The following is a 26253-nucleotide window of genomic DNA, read 5'->3' as shown; positions in this document are numbered from 1 at the left end:
GAGAGAGACGGGGAGAGGGGTCAGAGAGAGACGGGGAGAGAGGGGTCAGAGAGACGGGGAGAGAGGGGTCAGAGAGACGGGGAGAGAGGGGTCAGAGAGACGGGGAGAGAGGCGTCAGAGAGACGGAGGACAGAGGGGTCAGAGAGAGACGGGGAGGGAGGGGTCAGAGAGAGACGGGGAGAGAGGGGTCAGAGAGACGGGGAGAGAGGGGTCAGAGAGATGGGGAGAGAGGGGTCAGAGAGAGGGGGGAGGGAGGGGTCAGAGAGAGACGGGGAGAGAGGGGTCAGAGAGACGGGGAGAGAGGGGTCAGAGAGACGGGGAGAGAGGGGTCAGAGACGGGGAGAGAGGGGTCAGAGAGACGGAGGACAGAGGGGTCAGAGAGAGACGGGGAGGGAGGGGTCAGAGAGAGACGGGGGAGGGAGGGGACAGAGAGAGACGGGGGAGGGAGGGGGACAGAGAGAGACGGGGGAGGGAGGGGACAGAGAGAGACGGGGGAGGGAGGGGACAGAGAGAGACGGGGGAGGGAGGGGACAGAGAGAGACGGGGAGGGAGCGGTCAGAGAGAGACGAAGAGGATGGGGGCAGAGACGGGGAGGGAGGGGACAGAGAGGCGGGGGAGGGGAGGGGACAGAGAGACGGGGGAGGGAGGGGGACAGACAGAGATGGGGGAGGGGAGGGGACAGAGAGAGACGGGAAGACGGAGGGGTCCGAGAGAGACTGAGGAGGGAGGGGTCAGGGAGAGACGGGGAGGGAGGGGTCAGAGAGAGACGGGGAGACGGAGGGGACAGAGAGAGATGGGGGAGGGAGGGGGACAGAGAGAGATGGGGAGGGTGGGGTCAGAGAGAGACGTGGAGGGAGGGGTCAGAGAGAGACAGGGGAGGGAGGGGACAGAGAGACGGGGGAGGGAGGGGGTCAGAGAGTGACGGGGAGATGGAGGGGTCAGAGAGAGACGGGGAGACGGAGGGGGACAGAGAGAGATGGGGAGACGGAGGGGACAGAGAGAGATGGGGAGGGTGGGGTCAGAGAGAGACGTGGAGGGGAGGGGTCAGAGAGAGACAGGGGAGGGAGGGGGACAGAGAGACGGGGGAGGGAGGGGTCAGAGAGAGACGGGGGGACGGAGGGGTCAGAGAGACGGGGGGAGTGAGGGGACAGACAGAGACGGGGAGGGAGGGGTCAGAGAGAGACGGAGAGGATGGGGACAGAGACGGGGAGGGAGGGGACAGAGAGAGACGGGGAGACGGAGGGGTCAGAGAGAAGGGGGGAGGGAGGGGACAGAGAGACGGGGGAGGGAGGGGTCAGAGAGACGGGGTAGAGAGGGGTCAGAGAGAGACGGGGGAGGGAGGGGACAGAGAGGGATGGGGAGGGTGGGGTCAGAGAGAGACGTGGAGGGAGGGGACAGAGAGACAGGGGGGAGGGGTCAGAGAGAGATGGGGAGACGGAGGGGTCAGAGAGACGGGGGGAGTGAGGGGACAGACAGAGACGGGGAGGGAGGGGGTCAGAGAGAGACGGAGAGGATGGGGACAGAGACGGGGAGGGAGGGGACAGAGAGAGACGGGGAGACGGAGGGGTCAGAGAGACGGGGGGAGGGAGGGGACAGAGAGAGACGGGGAGACGGAGGGGTCAGAGAGACGGGGAGAGAGAGGGGACAGAGAGAGACGGGGGAGACGGAGGGGTCAGAGAGACGGGGGGAGGGAGGGGACAGAGAGACGGGGGAGAGAAGGGTCAGAGAGACACGGGGGAGGGAGGGGACAGAGAGACGGGGGAGGGAGGGGGACAGAGAGAGACGGGGAGGGAGCGGTCAGAGAGAGACGAAGAGGATGGGGGCAGAGACGGGGAGGGAGGGGACAGAGAGACGGGGGAGGGAGGGGACAGAGAGACGGGGGAGGGAGGGGACAGACAGAGATGGGGGAGGGAGGGGACAGAGAGAGACGGGAAGACGGAGGGGTCCGAGAGAGACTGAGGAGGGAGGGGTCAGGGAGAGACGGGGAGGGAGGGGTCAGAGAGAGACGGGGAGACGGAGGGGACAGAGAGAGATGGGGGAGGGAGGGGACAGAGAGAGATGGGGAGGGTGGGGTCAGAGAGAGACGTGGAGGGAGGGGACAGAGAGACGGGGGAGGGAGGGGTCAGAGAGAGACGGGGAGATGGAGGGGTCAGAGAGAGACGGGGAGACGGAGGGGACAGAGAGAGATGGGGAGACGGAGGGGACAGAGAGAGATGGGGAGGGTGGGGTCAGAGAGAGACGTGGAGGGAGGGGTCAGAGAGAGACGGGGGAGGGAGGGGACAGAGAGACGGGGGAGGGAGGGGTCAGAGAGAGACGGGGGGACGGAGGGGTCAGAGAGAGACGGAGAGGATGGGGACAGAGACGGGGAGGGAGGGGACAGAGAGAGACGGGGAGACGGAGGGGTCAGAGAGAAGGGGGGAGGGAGGGGACAGAGAGACGGGGAGGGAGGGGTCAGAGAGACGGGGTAGAGAGGGGTCAGAGAGAGACGGGGGAGGGAGGGGACAGAGAGGGATGGGGAGGGGTGGGGTCAGAGAGAGACGTGGAGGGAGGGGACAGAGAGACAGGGGGGATGGGTCAGAGAGAGATGGGGAGACGGAGGGGTCAGAGAGACGGGGGGAGTGAGGGGACAGAGACGGGGAGGGAGGGGTCAGAGAGAGACGGAGAGGATGGGGACAGAGACGGGGAGGGAGGGGACAGAGAGAGACGGGGAGACGGAGGGGTCAGAGAGACGGGGGAGGGAGGGGACAGAGAGAGACGGGGAGACGGAGGGGTCAGAGAGACGGGGAGAGAGAGGGGACAGAGAGAGACGGGGAGACGGAGGGGTCAGAGAGACGGGGGGAGGGAGGGGACAGAGAGACGGGGGAGAGAAGGGTCAGAGAGACACGGGGGAGGGAGGGGACAGAGAGACGGGGGAGGGAGGGGACAGAGAGAGACGGGAGAGAGAGGGGTCAGAGAGACGGGGGAGGGAGGGGACAGAGAGAGACAGCCACCGGCCTGACCCCTTTACCTTCCAGATGTAACTCCGACAGGGAGTTTCGGGTCGACGACCCCACGGCGGTCAGCAGGTTGAGCGAGTGGTCGCTGAGGTGGGAGCAGTGACTGAGGTCGAGACGGGCGAGGACGGGCATGTGACGGATAATGAGGCGCAGCGTCACGTCGCTGATGTCGAGACCCGCCAACCGGAAGTCTGTCACGTTGCGCAGTTTGCTCCGGTTGTCCAGCTGACCTGAGGGGGGAGAAATGCCAGGTGAGGAGAGCATTTGCCACAGTCTCACTCTCTCACCCGCACTCCCTCCCCCCCACCCCCCATGACAATAAGACATGTGGAGCATCCTCTCCACATCCTCTCTCTGTGTCCTCTGGTCCTAGACTCCCCCCACTACAGGAAACATCCTCTCCACATCCTCTCTCTGAGTCCTGTGGTCCTAGAATCCCCACTGTAGGAAACATCCTCTCCACATCCACTCTATCTGTGTCCTCTGGTCCTAGACTCCCCCACTATAGGAAACATCCTCTCCACATCCACTCTATCTGTGTCCTCTGGTCCTAGACGCCCCCACTATAGGAAACATCCTCTCCACATCCACTCTATCTGTGTCCTCTGGTCCTAGACTCCCCTACTGCAGAAAACATCCTCTCCACATCCACTCTAACTGTGTCCTCTGGTCCTAGACTCCCCCACTATAGGAAACATCATCTCCACATCCACTATACCTGTGTCCTCTGGTCCTAGACTCCCCCACTATAGGAAACATCCTCTCCACATCCTCTCTCTGAGTCCTGTGGTCCTAGAATCCCCACTGTAGGAAACATCCTCTCCACATCCACTCTATCTGTGTCCTCTGGTCCTAGACTCCCCCACTACAGGAAACATCCTCTCCACATCCACTCTATCTATGTCCTCTGGTCCTAGACTCCCCACTACAGGAAACATCCTCTCCACATCCACTCTATCAGTGTCCTCTGGTCCTAGACTCCCCCACTACAGGAAACATCCTCTCCACATCCACTCTATCTGTGTCCTCTGGTCCTAGACGCCCCCACTATAGGAAACATCCTCTCCACATCCACTCTATCTGTGTCCTCTGGTCCTAGACTCCCCTACTGCAGAAAACATCCTCTCCACATCCACTCTAACTGTGTCCTCTGGTCCTAGACTCCCCCACTATAGGAAACATCCTCTCCACATCCACTCTATCTGAGTCCTGTGGTCCTAGAACGCCCCACTGTAGGAGACATCCTCTCTACATCCACTCTATCTGTGTCCTCTGCTCCTAGACTCCCCCACTATAGGAAACATCCTCTCCACATCCACTCTGTCTGTGTCCTCTGGTCCTAAACTTCCCTAATACAGAAAACATCCTCTCCACATCCACTCTATCTGTGTCCCCTGGTCCTAAACTTCCCTAATACAGAAAACATCCTCTCCACATCCACTCTATCTGTGTCCTTTGGTCCTAGACTCCCCCACTACAGGAAACATCCTCTCCACATCCACTCTATCTGTGTCCTTTGGTCCTAGACTCCCCCACTACAGGAAACATCCTCTCCACATCCACTCTATCTGTGTCCTCTGGTCCTAGACTCCCCCACTATAGGAAACATCCTCTCCACATCCACTCTATCTGTGTCCTTTGGTCCTAGACTCCCCCACTACAGGAAACATCCTCTCCACATCCACTCTATCTGTGTCCTCTGGTCCAAGACTCCCCTACTACAGGAAACATCTTCTCCACATCCACTCTATCTGTGTCCTCTGGTCCTAGACTCCCTCACTATAGGACACATCCTCTCCACATCCACTCTCTCTGTGTCCTCTGGTCCTAGACTCCCCCACTATAGGAAACATCTTCTCCACATCCACTCTATCTGTGTCCTCTGGTCCTAGACTCCCCCACTATAAGAAACATCCTCTCTACATCCCCTCTGTCCTCTGGTCTTAGACTCCCCCACCATAGGAAACATCCTCTCCACATCCACTCTATCTGAGTCCTGTGGTCCTAGAACGCCCCACTGTAGGAGACATCCTCTCTACATCCACTCTATCTGTGTCCTCTGCTCCTAGACTCCCCCACTATAGGAAACATCCTCTCCACATCCACTCTGTCTGTGTCCTCTGGTCCTAAACTTCCCTAATACAGAAAACATCCTCTCCACATCCACTCTATCTGTGTCCTCTGGTCCTAGACTCCCCTACTGCAGAAAACATCCTCTCCACATCCACTCTAACTGTGTCCTCTGGTCCTAGACTCCCCCACTATAGGAAACATCATCTCCACATCCACTATACCTGTGTCCTCTGGTCCTAGACTCCCCCACTATAGGAAACATCCTCTCCACATCCTCTCTCTGAGTCCTGTGGTCCTAGAATCCCCACTGTAGGAAACATCCTCTCCACATCCACTCTATCTGTGTCCTCTGGTCCTAGACTCCCCCACTACAGGAAACATCCTCTCCACATCCACTCTATCTATGTCCTCTGGTCCTAGACTCCCCACTACAGGAAACATCCTCTCCACATCCACTCTATCAGTGTCCTCTGGTCCTAGACTCCCCCACTACAGGAAACATCCTCTCCACATCCACTCTATCTGTGTCCTCTGGTCCTAGACGCCCCCACTATAGGAAACATCCTCTCCACATCCACTCTATCTGTGTCCTCTGGTCCTAGACTCCCCTACTGCAGAAAACATCCTCTCCACATCCACTCTAACTGTGTCCTCTGGTCCTAGACTCCCCCACTATAGGAAACATCCTCTCCACATCCACTCTATCTGAGTCCTGTGGTCCTAGAACGCCCCACTGTAGGAGACATCCTCTCTACATCCACTCTATCTGTGTCCTCTGCTCCTAGACTCCCCCACTATAGGAAACATCCTCTCCACATCCACTCTGTCTGTGTCCTCTGGTCCTAAACTTCCCTAATACAGAAAACATCCTCTCCACATCCACTCTATCTGTGTCCCCTGGTCCTAAACTTCCCTAATACAGAAAACATCCTCTCCACATCCACTCTATCTGTGTCCTTTGGTCCTAGACTCCCCCACTACAGGAAACATCCTCTCCACATCCACTCTATCTGTGTCCTTTGGTCCTAGACTCCCCCACTACAGGAAACATCCTCTCCACATCCACTCTATCTGTGTCCTCTGGTCCTAGACTCCCCCACTATAGGAAACATCCTCTCCACATCCACTCTATCTGTGTCCTTTGGTCCTAGACTCCCCCACTACAGGAAACATCCTCTCCACATCCACTCTATCTGTGTCCTCTGGTCCAAGACTCCCCTACTACAGGAAACATCTTCTCCACATCCACTCTATCTGTGTCCTCTGGTCCTAGACTCCCTCACTATAGGACACATCCTCTCCACATCCACTCTCTCTGTGTCCTCTGGTCCTAGACTCCCCCACTATAGGAAACATCTTCTCCACATCCACTCTATCTGTGTCCTCTGGTCCTAGACTCCCCCACTATAAGAAACATCCTCTCTACATCCCCTCTGTCCTCTGGTCTTAGACTCCCCCACCATAGGAAACATCCTCTCCACATCCACTCTATCTGAGTCCTGTGGTCCTAGAACGCCCCACTGTAGGAGACATCCTCTCTACATCCACTCTATCTGTGTCCTCTGCTCCTAGACTCCCCCACTATAGGAAACATCCTCTCCACATCCACTCTGTCTGTGTCCTCTGGTCCTAAACTTCCCTAATACAGAAAACATCCTCTCCACATCCACTCTATCTGTGTCCCCTGGTCCTAAACTTCCCTAATACAGAAAACATCCTCTCCACATCCACTCTATCTGTGTCCTTTGGTCCTAGACTCCCCCACTACAGGAAACATCCTCTCCACATCCACTCTATCTGTGTCCTTTGGTCCTAGACTCCCCCACTACAGGAAACATCCTCTCCACATCCACTCTATCTGTGTCCTCTGGTCCTAGACTCCCCCACTATAGGAAACATCCTCTCCACATCCACTCTATCTGTGTCCTTTGGTCCTAGACTCCCCCACTACAGGAAACATCCTCTCCACATCCACTCTATCTGTGTCCTCTGGTCCAAGACTCCCCTACTACAGGAAACATCTTCTCCACATCCACTCTATCTGTGTCCTCTGGTCCTAGACTCCCTCACTATAGGACACATCCTCTCCACATCCACTCTCTCTGTGTCCTCTGGTCCTAGACTCCCCCACTATAGGAAACATCTTCTCCACATCCACTCTATCTGTGTCCTCTGGTCCTAGACTCCCCCACTATAAGAAACATCCTCTCTACATCCCCTCTGTCCTCTGGTCTTAGACTCCCCCACCATAGGAAACATCCTCTCCACATCCACTCTATCTATGTCCTCTGGTCCTAGACTCCCCCACTATAGGAAACATCCTCTCCACATCCACTCTATCTGTGTCCTCTGGTCCTAAACTTCCCTAATACAGAAAACATCCTCTCCACATCCACTCTATATGTGTCCCCTGGTCCTAGACTCCCCCAGTACAGAAAACATCCTCTCCACATCCACTCTATCTGTGTCCCCTGGTCCTAGTCTCCCCCACAATAGGGAACATCCTCTCCACATTAACTCCATCTGTGTCCTCTGGTCCTAGACTCCCCCACTACAGGAAACATCCTCTCAACATCCACTCTATCTGTGTCCTCTGGTCCTAGACTCCCCCAGTACAGAAAACATCCTCTCCACATCCACTCTATCTGTGTCCCCTGGTCCTAGACTCCCCCAGTACAGAAAACATCCTCTCCACATCCACTCTATCTGTGTCCCCTGGTCCTAGTCTCCCCCACTACAGGAAACACCCTCTCCACATCCACTCTATCTGTGTCCTTTGGTCCTAGACTCCCCCACTAGAGGAAACATCCTCTCAACATCCACTCTATCTCTGTCCTCTGGTCCTAGACTCCCCCACTACAGGAAACATTCTCTCCACATCCACTCTATCTGTGTCCTCTGGTCCTGGACTCCCCCACTACAGGAAACATCTTCTCCACATCCACTCTATCTGTGTCCCCTGGTCCTAGTCTCCCCCACTACAGGAAACATCCTCTCCACATCAACTCTATCTGTGTCCTCTAGTCCTAGACTCCCCCACTATAGGAAACATCCTCTCCACATCCACTCTATCTGTGTCCTTTGGTCCTAGACTCCCCCACTACAGGAAACATCCTCTCCACATCCACTCTATCTGTGCCCTCTGGTCCTAGACTCCCCCACTGCAGGAAACATCCTCTCCACATCCCGTCTGTCCGCTGGTCTTAGACTCCCCCACCATAGGAAACATCCTCTCCACATCCACTATGTCTGTGTTCTCTGGTCCCAGACTCCCCCACTACAGGAAACATCCTCTCCACATCCACTCTATCTGTGTCCTTTGGTCCTAGACTCCCCCACTACAGGAAACATCCTCTCCACATCCACTCTATCTGTGTCCTCTGGTCCTAGACTCCCCCACCAAAGGAAACATCCTCTCCACATCCACTCTATCTGTGTCCTCTGGTCCTCAAATCCCTCACTCGAGGAAACATCGTCTCCACATCCGCTCTGTCTGTGTCCTCTGGTCCTAGACTCCCCCACTGCAGGAAACATCCTCTCCACATCCACTGTATTTGTGTCCTGTGGTCCTAGACACACCCAGTATAGGAAACATCCTCTCCACATCCACTCTATCTGTGTCCTCTGGTCCTAGACTCCCCCACTATAGGAAACATCGTCTCCACATCCACTCGTCTGTGTCCTCCGGTCCTAGACTCCCCCACTACAGGAAACATCTTCTCCACATCCACTCTATCTGTGTCGTCTGGTCCTAGACTCCCCTACTACAGGAAACATCCTCTCCACATCCACTCTATCTGTGGCCTCTGGTCCTAGACTCCCCCACTACAGGAAACATCCTCTGCACATCCACTCTATCTGTGGTCCTCGACTCCCTCACTACAGGAAACATCCTCTCCACATCCACTCTATCTGTGTCCCCTGCTCCTAGTCTCCCCCACTACAGGAAACATCCTCTCCACATCCACTCTATCTGTGTCCTCTGGTCCTAGACTCCCCCACTATAGGAAACATCCTCTCCACATCCACTCTATCTGTGTCCTCTGGTCCTAGACTCCCCCACTATAGGAAACATCCTCTCCACATCCACTCTATCTGTGTCCTTTGGTCCTAGACTCCCCCACTACAGGAAACATCTTCTCCACATCCACTCTATCTGTGTCCCCTGGTCCTAGTCTCCCCCACTACAGGAAACATCCTCTCCACATCCACTCGATCTGTGTCCTCTGGTCCAAGACTCCCCTACTACAGGAAACATCTTCTCCACATCCACTCTATCTGTGTCCTCTGGTCCTAGACTCCCTCACTATAGGAAACATCCTCTCCACATCCACTCTCTCTGTGTCCTCTGGTCCTAGACTCCCCCACTATAGGAAATATCTTCTCCACATCCACTCTATCTGTGTCCTCTGGTCCTAGACTCCCCCACTATAAGAAACATCCTCTCTACATCCCCTCTGTCCTCTGGTCTTAGACTCCCCCACCATAGGAAACATCCTCTCCACATCCACTCTATCTGTGTCCTCTGGTCCTAGACTCCCCCACTACAGGAAACATCCACTCCACATCCACTCTATCTGTGTCCTCAATGACCTAGAGAGCTATGTTGGCTAGAGTCAGGGCTTCGTGCTTTGGTAGGGTTACACACGTCAAAAAGGTCAAAGGGTAGAGGCCAGACTGCAAGTGGTCCACCGGTCCTCGAGGTTTGGGGGGATCTGCTCAGGGCTAACAACCCTGACTGGTCAAAAAAAAAATTGTTATGGAAACAACAATGAAGAATCCTTCTATATCTGATTGTTTGATTAGATATTTGCATGAACAAGCAGGTGTACAGGTGTACCTAATAAAGTGGCCACTGACTGTATCTGAGCATAACACATAGGAACAGAATTCGGCCATTTGGCCCATCAAGTCTGCTCTCAGTCAGAAATGTGTGTGTAAAGGGGGTTTCTTCTTTTTTGTTTGTTACTGTGTATGTAATCAAAAGGGCTTCTTTGTTTTGTTAAAAGCAGACATGCTGCGAGTCGAGGAGTTCGGAGGGGATCGAATGGTGGCCAGAAGTCTTCAGTAATTGAGCTCCAACGGTTGTGCACGAAGTGGTTTGGACTTTGATAAGTTTGGCGCCTTTTCTTTGTTTTTTTTTCTTCATATATACTGTATCGTTATTAATCACTTAGTTATAGTAACCTTTATACATTGTACTCATTTAATCGCATATGGTGTACTGTCTGTTTTTGGGCGAGGCGGGGACATCACACAGCATCCACACCAGCTGATTACCCAGTTTGGCGGGGCCGGAGGCGGGAACGATCTGAGCGAGCCTCAGGCGACCCAGGGGGTTACAAAGACATCCCCTCTGCAACTTCTCAATCTCCTCTGCATCCTCTCTAATCCAGGCAGCATCCCGGTCAATCTCCTCAGCACCCTCTCTAATCCAGGCAGCATCCTGGTCAATCTCCTCTGCACACTCTCTAATCCAGGCAGCATCCCGGTCAATCTCCTCTGCACCCTCTCTAATCCAGGCAGCGTTCTGGTGAATCTCCTCTGCACCCTCTCTAATCCAGGCAGCGTCCTGGTGAATCTCCTCTGCACCCTCTCTAATCCAGGCAGCGTCCTGGTCAATCTCCTCTGCACCCTCTCTAATCCAGGCAGCGTCCTGGTCAATCTCCTCTGCACCATCTCTAATCCAGGCAGCATCCTGGTCAATTTCCTCTGCACCCTCTCTAATCCAGGCAGCATCCTGGTCAATCTCCTCTGCACCCTCTCTAATCCAGGCAGCATCCTGGTCAATCTCCTCTGCACCCTCTCTAATCCAGGCAGCATCCTGGTCAATCTCCTCTGCACCCTCTCTAATCCAAGCTGCATCCTGCACAATATTCTCTGCACCCTCTCTAATCCAGGCAGCATCCTGGTCAATCTCCTCTGCACCTTCTCTAATCCAGGCAGCATCCCGGTCAATCTCCTCAGCACCCTCTCTAATCCAGGCAGCATCCTGGTCAATCTCCTCTGCACCCTCTCTAATCCAGGCAGCATCCTGGTCAATCTCCTCAGCACACTCTCTAATCCAGGAAGCATCCTGGTGAATCTCCTCTTCACCGTCTCTAATCCAGGCAGCATCCTGGTCAAATTCCTCTGCATCCTCTCTAATCCAGGCAGCGCCCTGGTCAATCTCCTCTGCACCTTCTCTAATCCAGGCAGCATCCTGGTCAATCTCCTCTGCACCCTCTCTAATCCAGGCAATATCCTGGTGAATCTCCTCTGCACCCTCTCTAATCCCGGCAGCATCCTGCTCAATCTCCTCTGCACCTTCTCTAATCCAGACAGCATCCTGGTGAATCTCCTCTGCACCCTCTCTACTCCCGGCAGCATCCTGCTCAATCCCCTCTGCACCCTCTCTAATCCCGGCAGCGTCCTGGTGAATCTCCTCTGCACCCTCTCTAATCCAGGCAGCATCCTGGTGAATCTCCTCTTCACCGTCTCTAATCCAGGCAGCATCCTGGTCAATTTCCTCTGCATCCTCTCTAATCCAGGCAACATCCTGGACAATCTCCTCTGCACCCTCTCTAATCCAGGCAGCGTCCTGGTCAATCTACTCTGCACCCTCTCTAATCCCGGCAGCATCCAGGTCAATCTCCTCTGCATTCTCTCTAATCCAGGCAGCATCCCGGTCAATCTCCTCTGCACCTTCCCTAATCCAGACAGCGTCCTGATCAATCTCCTCTACACCCTCTCTAATCCAGGCAGCATCCTGGTGAATCTCCTCTGCACCCTCTCTAATCCAGGCAGCATCCTGGTGAATCTCCTCTTCACCGTCTCTAATCCAGGCAGCATCCTGGTCAATTTCCTCTGCATCCTCTCTAATCCAGGCAGCGTCCTGGTCAATCTCCTCTGCACACTCTCTAATCCAGGCAGCATCCTGGTCAATCTCCTCTGCACCCTCTCTCATCCAGGCAGCATCCTGGTCAATCTCCTCTGCACCCTCTCTAATCCAGGCAGCGTCCTGGTCAATCTCCTCTGCACCCTCTCTCATCCAGGCAGCATCCTGGTGAATCTCCTCTGCACCCTCTCTAATCCAGGCAGCATCCTGGTCAATCTCCTCTGCACCCTCTCTAATCCAGGCAGCATCCTGGTCAATCTCCTCTGCACCCTCTCTAATCCAGGCAGCATCCTGGTCAATCTCCTCTGCACCCTCTCTAATCCAGGCAGCGTCCTGGTCAATCTCCTCTGCACCCTCTCTAATCCAGACAGCATCCTGGTCAATCTCCTCTGCACCCTCTATAATCCAGGCAGCTTCCTGGTGAATCTCCTCTTCACCGTCTCTAATCCAGGCAGCATCCTGGTGAATCTCCTCTTCACCGGCTCTAATCCAGGCAGCATCCTGGTCAATTTCCTCTGCATCCTCTCTAATCCAGGCAACATCCTGGACAATCTCCTCTGCACCCTCTCTAATCCAGGCAGCGTCCTGGTCAATCTACTCTGCACCCTCTCTAATCCCGGCAGCATCCAGGTCAATCTCCTCTGCATTCTCTCTAATCCAGGCAGCATCCCGGTCAATCTCCTCTGCACCTTCCCTAATCCAGGCAGCGTCCTGGTCAATCTCCTCTGCACCCTCTCTAATCCAGACAGCATCCTGGTCAATCTCCTCTGCACCCTCTATAATCCAGGCAGCTTCCTGGTGAATCTCCTCTTCACCGTCTCTAATCCAGGCAGCATACTGGTCAATTTCCTCTGCACCCTCTCTAATCCAGGCAGCGTCCTGGTCAATCTCCTCTGCACCTTCTCTAATCCAGGCAGCATCCTGGTCAATCTCCTCTGCATCCTCTCTAATCCCGGCAGCATCTTGCTCAATCTCGTCTGCACCCTCTCTAATCCAGGCAGCAAACTGGTGAATCTCCTCTTCACCGTCTCTAATCCAGGCAGCATCCTGGTCAATTTCCTCTGCACCCTCTCTAATCCAGGCAGCATCCTGGTGAATCTCCTCTTCACCGTCTCTAATCCAGGCAGCATCCTGGTCAATTTCCTCTGCATCCTCTCTAATCCAGGCAGCGTCCTGGTCAATCTCCTCTGCTCCTTCTCTAATCCAGGCAGCGTCCTGGTCAATCTCCTCTGCACCCTCTCTCATCCAGGCAGCGTCCTGGTCAATCTCCTCTGCACCCTCTCTCATCCAGGCGGCGTCCTGGTCAATCTCCTCTGCACCCTCTCTAATCCAGGCAGCGTCCTGGTCAATCTCCTCTGCACCCTCTCTAATCCAGGCAGCATCCTGGTCAATCTCCTCTGCACCCTCTCTAATCCAGGCAGCATCCTGGTGAATCTCCTCTGCACCCTCTCTAATCCAGGCAGCATCCTGGTCAATCTCCTCTGCACCCTCTCTAATCCAGGCGGCATCCTGGTCAATCTCCTCTGCACCCTCTCTAATCCAGGCAGCATCCTGGTCAATCTCCTCTGCACCCTCTCTAATCCAGGCAGCGTCCTGGTCAATCTCCTCTGCACCCTCTCTAATCCAGGCACCATCCTGGTCAATCTCCTCTGCACCCTCTCTAATCCAGGCAGCATCCTGGTGAATCTCCTTTGCACCGTCTCTAATCCAGGCAGCGTCCTGGTCAATCTCCTCTGCACCCTCTCTAATCCAGGCAGCATCCTGGTGAATCTCCTCTTCACCGTCTCTAATCCAGGCAGCATCCTGGTCAATTTCCTCTGCATCCTCTCTAATCCAGGCAGCGTCCTGGTCAATCTCCTCTGCTCCTTCTCTAATCCAGGCAGCGTCCTGGTCAATCTCCTCTGCACCCTCTCTCATCCAGGCAGCGTCCTGGTCAATCTCCTCTGCACCCTCTCTCATCCAGGCGGCGTCCTGGTCAATCTCCTCTGCACCCTCTCTAATCCAGGCAGCGTCCTGGTCAATCTCCTCTGCACCCTCTCTAATCCAGGCAGCATCCTGGTCAATCTCCTCTGCACCCTCTCTAATCCAGGCAGCATCCTGGTGAATCTCCTCTGCACCCTCTCTAATCCAGGCAGCATCCTGGTCAATCTCCTCTGCACCCTCTCTAATCCAGGCGGCGTCCTGGTCAATCTCCTCTGCACCCTCTCTAATCCAGGCAGCATCCTGGTGAATCTCCTTTGCACCCTCTCTAATCCAGGCAGCATCCCGGTCAATCTCCTCTGCACCCTCTCTAATCCAGGCAGCATCCTGGTGAATCTCCTCTGCACCCTCTCTAATCCAGGCAGCATCCTGGTGAATCTCCTTTGCACCGTCTCTAATCCAGGCAGCGTCCTGGTCAATCTCCTCTGCACCCTCTCTAATCCAGGCAGCATCCCGGTCAATCTCCTCTACACCCTCTCTAATCCAGGCAGCATCCCGGTCAATCTCCTCTGCAGCCTCTCTAATCCAGACAGCATCCTGGTGAATCTCCTCTGCACCCTGTCTAAATTCTCCACATCCTTCCTATTGTGAGGTGACCAGAACTGAACATAACACTCCCAGTGTGGGTCTAACCAGGGTTTTATTGAGCTGCAAGATATCACAGCAGAATTTGGCCATTTGGCCGATCGAGTCTGCTCTGCCGTTTCATCCTGAGGGGATCCAATCTCGCTCCCAGCCCCGGCAAATTTCCCGGCCGCCTCCCACCGAACATTCCTGCCCAGTTTGAAGGGATCTGCGGGAAGACCGAGCTGCACCGCTGTCCACCGCAACGGAATTGTAATCGTAGAAACCTCGATCCGGTGTTCCCCCCAACCCCCGACACTCCGGAGTAAAGAGCCCGACTCTGGCCGATCTCTCTAATCCAGGCAGCACCCTCTCCAACCCCCACCCTCCCTGCAACGGGGCAGCCCGAGCTGCACTCAGTCGTCCCGGAGTTTTGTGCCGCTGCGACAGACGGCTGAACTGAGCTCAGCCTCCCGTCCAGCGGAACTGGCACGCCAGACGCCCTCTGTCGTGCCCCGGGAGCCACCCCCCCCGCCCCCCCCCGTTTACCTGGTTTGTCGGGCGCGCAGAAGAGCTCCCTCATTTGGGGGTCGCGGAGTCCGTCTGCCCACCGGAGGTCCAGCGTGCGGAGGAGCGGGCAACTGTGACTGCTCAGGGCAGAGATGGCCGACCAGGTGCATCCCGACAGGAAGAGGTCCTTCAGTCCTGGGGGGGTAGGAGCGGGCGAGCTGCGTCAGTATCACGGGACTGTTCCGCCTCCAGCTCTCTCTCCTCCCCCCCCCCCCCGCAAGCATCTGCCCCCCCACTTCCCTAGCCACCCCCTTCCCACCCTGTCCCTCTCCCTTTGCTTCTCTCGCTGACAATTCCACCATAAACCCCGCCTGACCCCCCTCGCTCCCTGCCCTTCCCCGACACTCTCGCCCCTTGCCCCCCACCTTCACTGTCTCTTCTCCTCTCTCATCCCTTCATCCCCTCCCTGTCTTTCTCCTCCTCCCTCAGCCATCCCGCTCCCCGTTTCTCTCTCCCGCTCCCCACTCACTGCCTCTTTCCCCATCACATCGGCTCTATGCCCCCCTCCCCTCGTAACCACCCCGTCTGTGCCTCTCCCCCTCCCTATTCCAATCTTTCCCTCTCGCATTCCCACTTCACCCTCCTTCCCTCTCGCCCCATTCTTCCTCCCTTCCCACTCCACCTCTCCCTCGCCCACACTGGCCCACCACTCTCCAGCCGGCCCTCTCCCACTCCCTCCCTCCGGAGCGCCCTCTGCCCATCCCTCTCTCCCTCGTGTCTCTGCACCCCTCTCACCCCCAAATCCTGCCCCGCCCCCCGCCTCGCGCTCAAAGCTCCCCCTGACCCCCGCACACACGAGTCAGCTGTAAAATCCACGGACAATTCATCACCAGCCCCTCGTGGTCAGCCTGGGAAACCAGAAGCGGAAATGGCTGGTGTACGACAGCGTGCGAGAGCGGTGGGGTGCAGTGTAACATCGCCGTGCAGTCGTGGGCGTGTGTACATCACTCACACCCCCGGCTCCCTCACCCTACCCCTCTCTGTCATGCCCCAACCCATACTCTCGCTCGACACTCTCTCTCCCTCGACCCCTCTCCCTCCCCACCCCGTCTCTCGTGCTCGACATCTCTACTCCACCTTTCCCTCTGCCCCCCGACCTCTCCCTCACCCCAGCTCTCCTCGCAGATCTCCCTTGCTCCACCTTCTCTGCCCATCTGTCTCTCCAACCCCTCGTCCATCATCCCCCCTCTCCGCCCCTCTACCCTTTCTCCGCCCGTCTGCCCATCTCTCATTCTCGCCTCCCCCTCTCGCTCCACTCCCTCTACCATTCTCTCTCGCTCTCTGCCCCCTCCAACCCTTCTCCCTCTTTCTCTGCCGTTCCCCTGCCCATCCCTCTCTCTCCAGGTGGGAGATGTGACCCCCCAGGCCTGAACCGCAGCCCACTCCCCCTCCCCGCGGCCCGCCCCCGCCCGGGCACCGTCTCCCCCCACTGACCCGTCTCCCCCGTGGGTACGGACCGGGCAGCCTGCTGATTAGCCAGGTCAGCTGCTTGCGACTGATGTTGCTCCAGCTGAGGTCGAGGCTGACGGGCAGCCGCCGGCTGATGCCGCTCAGGGCCAGGGGGGTGATGGATTTACACCGGCTCAGGTTAATGCGAGTCCACAGCCTCTTGTCACAGCACCTGGGGAGACGGGGGGGGGGGGGGGTGGAGGATCAGAGATCAGTGATCGGGGGAGACGGGGAGAGAGCAGAGATCAGTGATCGGGGGGGATCAGAGATCAGTGATCGGGGGAGACGGGGGGAGAGCAGAGATCAGTGATCGGGGAGGATCAGAGATCAGTGATCGGGGGGGATCAGAGATCAGTGATCGGGGGAGACGGGGAGAGAGCAGAGATCAGTGATCGGGGGAGATGGGGGGGGAGCAGAGATCAGTGATCGGGGGAGATCAGAGATCAGTGATCGGGGGAGACGGGGGGAGAGCAGAGATCAGTGATCGGGGGGGATCAGAGATCAGTGATCGGGGGAGACGGGGGGAGAGCAGAGATCAGTGGTCGGGGGGGATCAAAGATCAGTGATCGGGGGAGAGCAGGGATCAGTGATCGGGGAGATGGGGGGAGAGCAGAGATCAGTGATCGGGGGAGACGGGGGGAGAGCAGAGATCAGTGATCAGGGGAGAGCAGGGATCAGTGATCGGGGGAGACGGGGGGAGAGCAGAGATCAGTGATCAGGGGAGAGCAGGGATCAGTGATCGGGGGAGACGGGGGGAGAGCAGAGATCAGTGATCGGGGAGACGAGGGGAGAGCAGAGATCAGTGATTGGGGGAGACGGGGGGGATCAGAGATCAGTGATCGGGGGAGAGCAGAGATCAGTGATCGGGGGAGGGGGGGATCAGAGATCAGTGATCGGGGAGACGGGGGGAGAGCAGAGATCAGTGATCGGGGGGGATCAGAGATCAGTGATCGGGGGAGACGGGGGGAGAGCAAAGATCAGTGATCGGGGGAGACGGGGGGGAGAACAGAGATCAGTGGTCGGGGGAGACGGGGGGAGAGCAGAGATCAGTGGTCGGGGGGATCAGAGATCAGTGATCGGGGGAGAGCAGGGATCAGTGATCGGGGAGACGGGGGGAGAGCAGAGATCAGTGATCGGGGGAGACGGGGGGAGAGCAGATATCAGTGATCGGGGGAGACGGGGTGAGAGCAGAGATCAGTGATCGGGGAGACGAGGGGAGAGCAGAGATCAGTGATTGGGGGAGACGGGGGGGGATCAGAGATCAGTGATCGGGGGAGGGGGGGATCAGAGATCAGTGATCGGGGGGATCAGAGATCAGTGATCGGGGGGATCAGAGATCAGTGATCGGGGGGATCAGAGATCAGTGATCGGGGGGATCAGAGATCAGTGATCGGGGGGATCAGAGATCAGTGATCGGGGGGGGATCAGAGATCAGTGATCGGGGGGGATCAGAGATCAGTGATCGGGGGGGATCAGAGATCAGTGATCGGGGGTGATCAGAGATCAGTGATCGGGGGTGATCAGAGATCAGTGATCGGGGGAGAGCAGAGATCAGTGATCGGGGGAGAGCAGAGATCAGTGATCGGGGGAGAGCAGAGATCAGTGATCGGGGGAGACGGGGGGGAAAAGAGATCAGTGATCGGGGGAGACGGGGAGGATAAGAGATCAGTGATCGGGGGGACAGGGGGACAGCAGAGATCAGTGATCGGGGGAGACGGGGGGGGAAAAGAGATCAGTGATCGGGGGAGACCGGGGGGGATAAGAGATCAGTGATCGGGGGGACAGGGGGACAGCAGAGATCAGTGATCGGTGGAGACGTGGGGGATCAGAGATCAGTGATCGGGGGGGATCAGAGATCAGTGATCAGTGATCGGGGGGGATCAGAGATCAGTGATCGGGGGGATCAGAGATCAGTGATCGGGGGGATCAGAGATCAGTGATCGGGGGGGATCAGAGATCAGTGATCGGGGGGGATCAGAGATCAGTGATCGGGGGGGATCAGAGATCAGTGATCGGGGGGGATCAGATATCAGTGATCGGGGGAGACTGGGGGGATCAGAGATCAGTGATCGGGGGAGAGCTGGGGGGATCAGAGATCAGTGATCGGGGGAGAGCAGAGATCAGTGATCGGGGGAGAGCAGAGATCAGTGATCGGGGGAGAGCAGAGATCAGTGATCGGGGGAGAGCAGAGATCAGTGATCGGGGGAGAGCAGAGATCAGTGATCGGGGGGATCAGAGATCAGTGATCGGGGGGGATCAGAGATCAGTGATCGGGGGGGATCAGAGATCAGTGATCGGGGGGGATCAGAGATCAGTGATCGGGGGGGATCAGAGATCAGTGATCGGTGGGGTGATCAGAGATCAGTGATCGGGGGTGATCAGAGATCAGTGATCGGGGGTGATCAGAGATCAGTGATCGGGGGGGATCAGAGATCAGTGATCGGGGGAGAGCAGAGATCAGTGATCGGGGGAGAGCAGAGATCAGTGATCGGGGGAGAGCAGAGATCAGTGATCGGGGGAGAGCAGAGATCAGTGATCGGGGGAGAGCAGAGATCAGTGATCGGGGAGACGTGGGGATCAGAGATCAGTGATCGTGGGGGATCAGAGATCAGTGATCAGTGATCGGGGGGGATCAGGAGATCAGTGATCGGGGGGGATCGGAGATCAGTGATCGGGGGGGATCGGAGATCAGTGATCGGGGGGGATCGGAGATCAGTGATCGGGGGGGATCAGAGATCAGTGATCGGGGGGGATCAGAGATTCAGTGATCGGGGGGGATCAGAGATCAGTGATCGGGGGGGATCAGAGATCAGTGATCGGGGGATCAGTGATCGGGGGGGATCAGAGATCAGTGATCGGGGGGGATCAGATATCAGTGATCGGGGGGGATCAGAGATCAGTGATCGGGGAGACGGGGGGGATCAGAGATCAGTGATAGGGGGGATCAGAGATCAGTGATCGGGGAGACGGGGGGGATCAGAGATCAGTGATCGGGGGGGATCAGATATCAGTGATTGGGGGGGATCAGAGATCAGTGATCGGGGAGACGGGGGGGATCAGAGATCAGTGATAGGGGGGATCAGAGATCAGTGATCGGGGAGACGGGGGGATCAGAGATCAGTGATCGGGGGAGACTGGGGGGATCAGAGATCAGTGATCGGGGGAGACTGGGGGGATCAGAGATCAGTGATCGGGGGAGATCAGAGATCAGTGATCGGGGGAGAGCAGAGATCAGTGATCGGGGGGATCAGAGATCAGTGATTGGGGAGACGGGGGGGGATCAGAGATCAGTGATCGGGGGAGAGCAGAGATCAGTGATCGGGGGGAGAGCAGAGATCAGTGATCGGGGGAGAGCAGAGATCAGTGATCGGGGGAGAGCAGAGATCAGTGATCGGGGGGATCAGAGATCAGTGATCGGGGGGGATCAGAGATCAGTGATCGGGGGGGATCAGAGATCAGTGATCGGGGGGGATCAGAGATCAGTGATCGGGGGGGATCAGAGATCAGTGATCGGGGGGGATCAGAGATCAGTGATCGGGGGTGATCAGAGATCAGTGATCGGGGGGGATCAGAGATCAGTGATCGGGGGAGAGCAGAGATCAGTGATCGGGGGAGAGCAGAGATCAGTGATCGGGGGAGAGCAGAGATCAGTGATCGGGGGAGAGCAGAGATCAGTGATCGGGGGAGACGGGGGGGATAAGAGATCAGTGATCGGGGGGACAGGGGGAGAGCAGAGATCAGTGATCGGTGGAGACGTGGGGGATCAGAGATCAGTGATCGGGGGGATCAGAGATCAGTGATCGGGGGGATCAGAGATCAGTGATCGGGGGGGATCGGAGATCAGTGATCGGGGGGGATCGGAGATCAGTGATCGGGGGGGATCGGAGATCAGTGATCGGGGGGATCAGAGATCAGTGATCGGGGGGGATCAGAGATCAGTGATCGGGGGGGATCAGAGATCAGTGATCGGGGGGGGATCAGATATCAGTGATCGGGGGGGATCAGAGATCAGTGATCGGGGAGACGGGGGGGATCAGAGATCAGTGATAGGGGGGATCAGAGATCAGTGATCGGGGAGACGGGGGGATCAGAGATCAGTGATCGGGGGAGACTGGGGGGATCAGAGATCAGTGATCGGGGGAGACTGGGGGGATCAGAGATCAGTGATCGGGGGAGATCAGAGATCAGTGATCGGGGGAGAGCAGAGATCAGTGATCGGGGGGATCAGAGATCAGTGATTGGGGAGGGGGGGGGATCAGAGATCAGTGATCGGGGGGAGAGCAGAGATCAGTGATCGGGGGGATCAGAGATCAGTGATTGGGGAGGGGGGGGGATCAGAGATCAGTGATCGGGGGGGATCAGAGATCAGTGATCGGGGGGGATCAGAGATCAGTGATCGGGGGGAGAGCAGAGATCAGTGATCGGGGGAGAGCAGAGATCAGTGATCGGGGCAGAGCAGAGATCAGTGATCGGGGCAGAGCAGAGATCAGTGATCGGGGGAGAGCAGAGATCAGTGATCGGGGGAGAGCAGAGATCAGTGATCGGGGCAGAGCAGAGATCAGTGATCGGGGCAGAGCAGAGATCAGTGATCGGGGGAGAGCAGAGATCAGTGATCGGGGAGAGCAGAAATCAGAGATCGGGGGAGACGGGGGGGATCAGAGATCAGTGATCGGGGGGACAGGGGGAATCAGAGATCAGTGATCGGGGGGACGGGGAATCAGAGATCAGTGATCGGGGGGACGGGGGATCAGATATCAGTGATCGGGGGGGATCAGATATCAGTGATCGGGGGGGATCAGATATCAGTGATCGGGGGGGATCAGATATCAGTGATCGGGGGGGATCAGATATCAGTGATCGGGGGGGGGGGGGATCAGATATCAGTGATCGGGGGGGGGGGATCAGATACCAGTGATCCGGGGGGGGGGGGCCGAGAGGCTACTCACCACTTGTTCCACGCCTTGCAGACCCTCATGCAGACACAGAGCTCCCTCTGCGTTAGGTAGCGGAACACCAGCAGCCACACGTGCCTCTGCATCATCTGGTCCTCGGAGGGGCTGCCACCAGGCGAGGGCATAGGGGGGCCGGCCCTCCCGCAGGGGCAGCCCCCTCCCTCGGCCCCTCCCGTCCCCCTGCCCGGGGGCCGGGAGGCGGAGAGGGGCCGGCGGGGGGCCCCCGAGCCCCGGAAGTCGGCCGGCGGCCGCTGGAGGCGGACGGGAGGCTGCAATCCCCCTACCTCGGCCTTGACCCCGTCGGAGAGGCGCGGGTGGGTGGGGTTGCCGTCGGAGGAGGGGAGGGGAGGGCGGAGGGGGAGGCCGGGGGAGAAGGAGGAGGAGGGGTGAAGGGCGAGGGACTGGGTTCGCCTGAGATGACACCGGCGGAGACGCTCGGCGCGGAAGATAGCCGCTCCCTTGCCCGGACGGGGAAACTTCAGCAGGGACGGATGGTCGACATCATCTTCTGCCTTCCTCTTCTGTGGGAGGGAGCGGGGCAGGGGGGTTAGAGGCATTCACCCTCCCCATCCCTGTCGCCCTTTCCCCAAGCCCCTCCCTGTCTCCCCTTTCCTCCCCTAAACCCCTCTCCATCTCCGTCACCTCCTCCCTCCCCTACACCCCTCCCCGTCTCCGTCACCCCCTCCCTCCCCTACACCCCTCCCCTTCTCCGTCACCCCCTCCCTCCCCTACACCCCTCCCCGTCTCCGTCACCCCCTCCCTCCCCTACACCCCTCCCCGTCTCCGTCACCCCCTCCCTCCCCTACACCCCTCCCCGTCTCCGTCACCCCCTCCCTCCCCTACACCCCTCCCCATCTCCGTCACCCCCTCCCTCCCCTACACTCCTCCCCGTCTCCGTCACCCCCTCCCTCACCTACACCCCTCCCCGTCTCCGTCACCCCCTCCCTCCCCTACACCCCTCCCCATCTCCGTCACCCCCTCCCTCCCCTACACTCCTCCCCGTCTCCGTCACCCCCTCCCTACACCCCTCCCCGTCTCCGTCACCCCTCCCTCCCCGTCTCCATCACCCCCTCCCTCCCCTACACCCCTCTCCGTCACCGTCACCCCTCCCTCCCCTACACCCCTCTCCGTCACCGTCACCCCTCCCTCCCCTACACCCCTCCCCGTCACCGTCACCCCTCCCTCCCCTACACCCCTCCCCGTCACCGTCACCCCTCCCTCCCCTACACCCCTCCCCGTCTCCGTCACCCCCTCCCTCCCCTACACCCCTCCCCGTCTCCGTCACCCCCTCCCTCCCCTACACCCCTCTCCATCTCTGTCACCCCTCCCTCCCCTACACCCCTCCCCGTCTCCGTCACCCCCTCCCTCCCCTACACCCCTCCCCATCTCCGTCACCCCCTCCCCTACACCCCTCCCCATCTCCGTCACTCCCTCCCCTACACCCCTCCCCGTCTCCGTCACCCCCTCCCTCCCCTACACCCCTCCCCGTCTCCGTCACCCCCTCCCTCCTCCGCACCCCTCCCCATCTCCGTCACCCACTCCCTCCCCTACACCCCTCTCCATCTCCGTCACCCCCTCCCTCCCCTACACCCCTCTCCATCTCCGTCACCCCCTCCCTCCCCTACACCCCTCCCCGTCTCCGTCACCCCCTCCCTCCCCTACACCCCCCCATCTCCGTCACCCCCTCCCTCTCCTACACCCCTCCCCGTCTCCGTCACCCCCTCCCTCCCCTACACCCCTCCCCGTCTCCGTCACCCACTCCCTCCCCTACACTCCTCCCTGTCTCTGTCAACCCCTCCCTCCCCTACATCCCTCCTCATCTCCGTCACACCCTCCCTCCCCTACATCTATCTCCATCACCGACCTCCCCTACACCCACCCCATCCCATCACACTCTCTCTTCTGCACCCCACTCCCAGGTTTCGATTGAGTTCTCTCACCGTCCGCAACAGTATCTGTTCCCTCTCGAGTTTTATCTGGGGACATGAGGTGTCAGGACAGGGAGGGGTGGGGAGCAGGAGAGAGGTGGGGAGACAAGGTTAATTGCCTGCTCAGACATCAGGAGGAGAGGCCCGCCACCCTCATCTCCTCTCCCCTCCCTCACTCCCACTCTCCCTCCCCCTTCCCCCTTTCTCTCTCTGAGAAGAGATCCGATAGGTGTAGGTGAAGCCATGAGACACAGGAGCAGCATTAAACCATCGAGTCTGCTCCAGCATTTCACAGAGAGAGTGGATGTGGAGAGGATGTTTCCTAGAGTGGGGGAGTCCAGGACCAGATAGAGTGGATGTGGAGAGGATGTTTCCTGTAGTGGGGGAGTCTAGGATCAGAGGACACTGATAGAGTGGATGTGGAGAGGATGTTTCCTGTAGTGGGGGAGTCTAGGACCAGAGGACACAGATAGAGTGGATGTGGAGAGGATGTTTCCTATAGTGGGGGAGTCTAGGACCAGAGGACACAGATAGAGTGGATGTGGAGAGGATGTTTCCTGTAGTGGGGGAGACTAGGACCAGAGGACACAGATAGAGTGGATGTGGAGAGGATGTTTCCTATAGTGGGGGAGTCTAGGACCAGAGGACACAGATGGAGTGGATGTGGAGAGGGTGTTTCCTATAGTGGGGGAGTCTAGGACCAGAGGACACAGATAGAGTGGATGTGGAGAGGATGTTTCCTGTAGTGGGGGAGTCTAGGACCAGAGGACACAGATAGAGTGGATGTGGAGAGGATGTTTCCTATAGTGGGGGAGTCTAGGACCAGAGGACACAGATAGAGTGGATGTGGAGAGGATGTTTCCTATAGTGGGGGAGTCTAGGACCAGAGGACACAGATAGAGTGGATGTGGAGAGGATGTTTCCTGTAGTGGGGGAGTCTAGGACCAGAGGGCACAGATAGAGTGGATGTGGAGAGGATGTTTCCTGTAGTGGGGGAGTCTAGGACCAGAGGACACAGATGGAGTGGATGTGGAGAGGATGTTTCCTAGAGTGGGGGAGTTCAGGACCAGAGGACACAGATAGAGTGGATGTGGAGAGGATGTTTCCTGTAGTGGGGGAGTCTAGGACCAGAGGACACAGACAGAGTGCGTGTGGAGAGGATGTTTCCTGTAGTGGGGGAGTCTAGGACCAGAGGACACAGATAGAGTGGATGTGGAGAGGATGTTTCCTGTAGTGGGGGAGTCTAGGATCAGAGGACACTGATAGAGTGGATGTGGAGAGGATGTTTCCTGTAGTGGGAGAGTCTAGGACCAGAGAACACAGATGGAGTGGATGTGGAGAGGATGTTTCCTGTACTGGGGAGTCTAGGACCAGAGGACACAGATGGAGTGGATGTGGAGAGGATGTTTCCTGTAGTGGGGGAGTCTAGGACCAGAGGACACAGATAGAGTGGATGTGGAGAGGATGTTTCCTGTAGTGGGGGAGTCTAGGACCAGAGGACACAGATGGAGTGGATGTGGAGAGGATGTTTCCTGTAGTGGGGGAGACTAGGACCAGAGGACACAGATGGAGTGGATGTGGAGATGATGTTTCCTGTAGCGGGGGAGTCTAGGACCAGAGGACACAGATGGAGTGGATGTGGAGAGGATGTTTCCTGTAGTGGGGGTCTAGGACCAGAGGACACAGATGGAGTGGATGTGGAGAGGATGTTTCCTGTAGTGGGGAGTCTAGGATCAGAGGACACTGATAGAGTGGATGTGGAGAGGATGTTTCCTGTAGTGGGGGAGTCTAGGACCAGAGGACACAGATAGAGTGGATGTGGAGAGGATGTTTCCTGTAGTGGGGGAGTCTAGGACCAGAGGACACAGATAGAGTGGATGTGGAGAGGATGTTTCCTATAGTGGGGTCGTCTAGGACCAGAGGACACAGATAGAGTGGATGTGGAGAGGATGTTTCCTATAAAGGGGGGAGTCTAGGACCAGAGGACACAGATAGAGTGGATGTGGAGAGGATGTTTCCTATAGTGGGGGAGTCTAGGACCAGAGGACACAGACAGAGTGGATGTGGAGAGGATGTTTCCTATAGTGGGGGAGTCTAGGACCAGAGGACACAGGTAGAGTGGATGTGGAGAGGATGTTTCCTATAGTGGGGGAGTCTAGGACCAGAGGACACAGATAGAGTGGATGTGGAGAGGATGTTTCCTATAGTGGGGGAGTCTAGGACCAGAGGACACAGACAGAGTGGATGTGGAGATGATGTTTCCTGTAGTGGGGGAGTCTAGGACCAGAGGACACAGACAGAGTGGATGTGGAGAGGATGTTTCCTATAGAGAGGGAGTCTAGGACCAGGGGACACAGATAGAGTGGATGTGGAGAGGATGTTTCCTGTAGTGGGGGAGTCTAGGACCAGAGGACACAGATAGAGTGGATGTGGAGAGGATGTTTCCTACAGTGGGGGAGTCTAGGACCAGAGGACACAGATGGAGTGGATGTGGAGAGGATGTTTCCTGTAGTGGGGGAGTCCAGGACCAGATAGAGTGGATGTGGAGAGGATGTTTCCTGTAGTGGGGGAGTCTAGGATCAGAGGACACTGATAGAGTGGATGTGGAGAGGATGTTTCCTGTAGTGGGGGAGTCTAGGACCAGAGGACACAGATAGAGTGGATGTGGAGAGGATGTTTCCTATAGTGGGGGAGTCTAGGACCAGAGGACACAGATAGAGTGGATGTGGAGAGGATGTTTCCTGTAGTGGGGGAGACTAGGACCAGAGGACACAGATGGAGTGGATGTGGAGAGGGTGTTTCCTGTAGTGGGGGAGTCTAGGACCAGAGGACACAGATGGAGTGGATGTGGAGAGGATGTTTCC

At 57.4% G+C, this 26253-nt stretch overlaps 1 protein-coding gene across 1 annotated transcript in view; it reads right to left on the bottom strand.

Moving 5' to 3' along the window:
- Positions 1–2933: 2933 nt before the first annotated feature.
- LOC132387173 (lysine-specific demethylase 2B-like) overlaps positions 2934–26253 on the bottom strand; it is a 64005-nt gene continuing 40685 nt past the window's right edge. The window contains exons 13-17 of the mRNA XM_059959520.1: positions 23402–23437; positions 21456–21982; positions 16518–16681; positions 15040–15195; positions 2934–3226 (exon numbers count right to left, since the gene is read on the bottom strand). Coding sequence (XP_059815503.1) covers positions 2949–3226; positions 15040–15195; positions 16518–16681; positions 21456–21982; positions 23402–23437 — 1161 coding nt within the window. The 3' untranslated portion in view covers positions 2934–2948. The remainder of the gene's footprint in view (positions 3227–15039; positions 15196–16517; positions 16682–21455; positions 21983–23401; positions 23438–26253) is intronic.

Source organism: Hypanus sabinus, unplaced genomic scaffold (genome assembly GCF_030144855.1).
Source record: "Hypanus sabinus isolate sHypSab1 unplaced genomic scaffold, sHypSab1.hap1 scaffold_1591, whole genome shotgun sequence".
Taxonomy (NCBI): Eukaryota; Metazoa; Chordata; class Chondrichthyes; order Myliobatiformes; family Dasyatidae; genus Hypanus; species Hypanus sabinus.
This window is presented reverse-complemented; position numbering and strand designations above follow the sequence as displayed.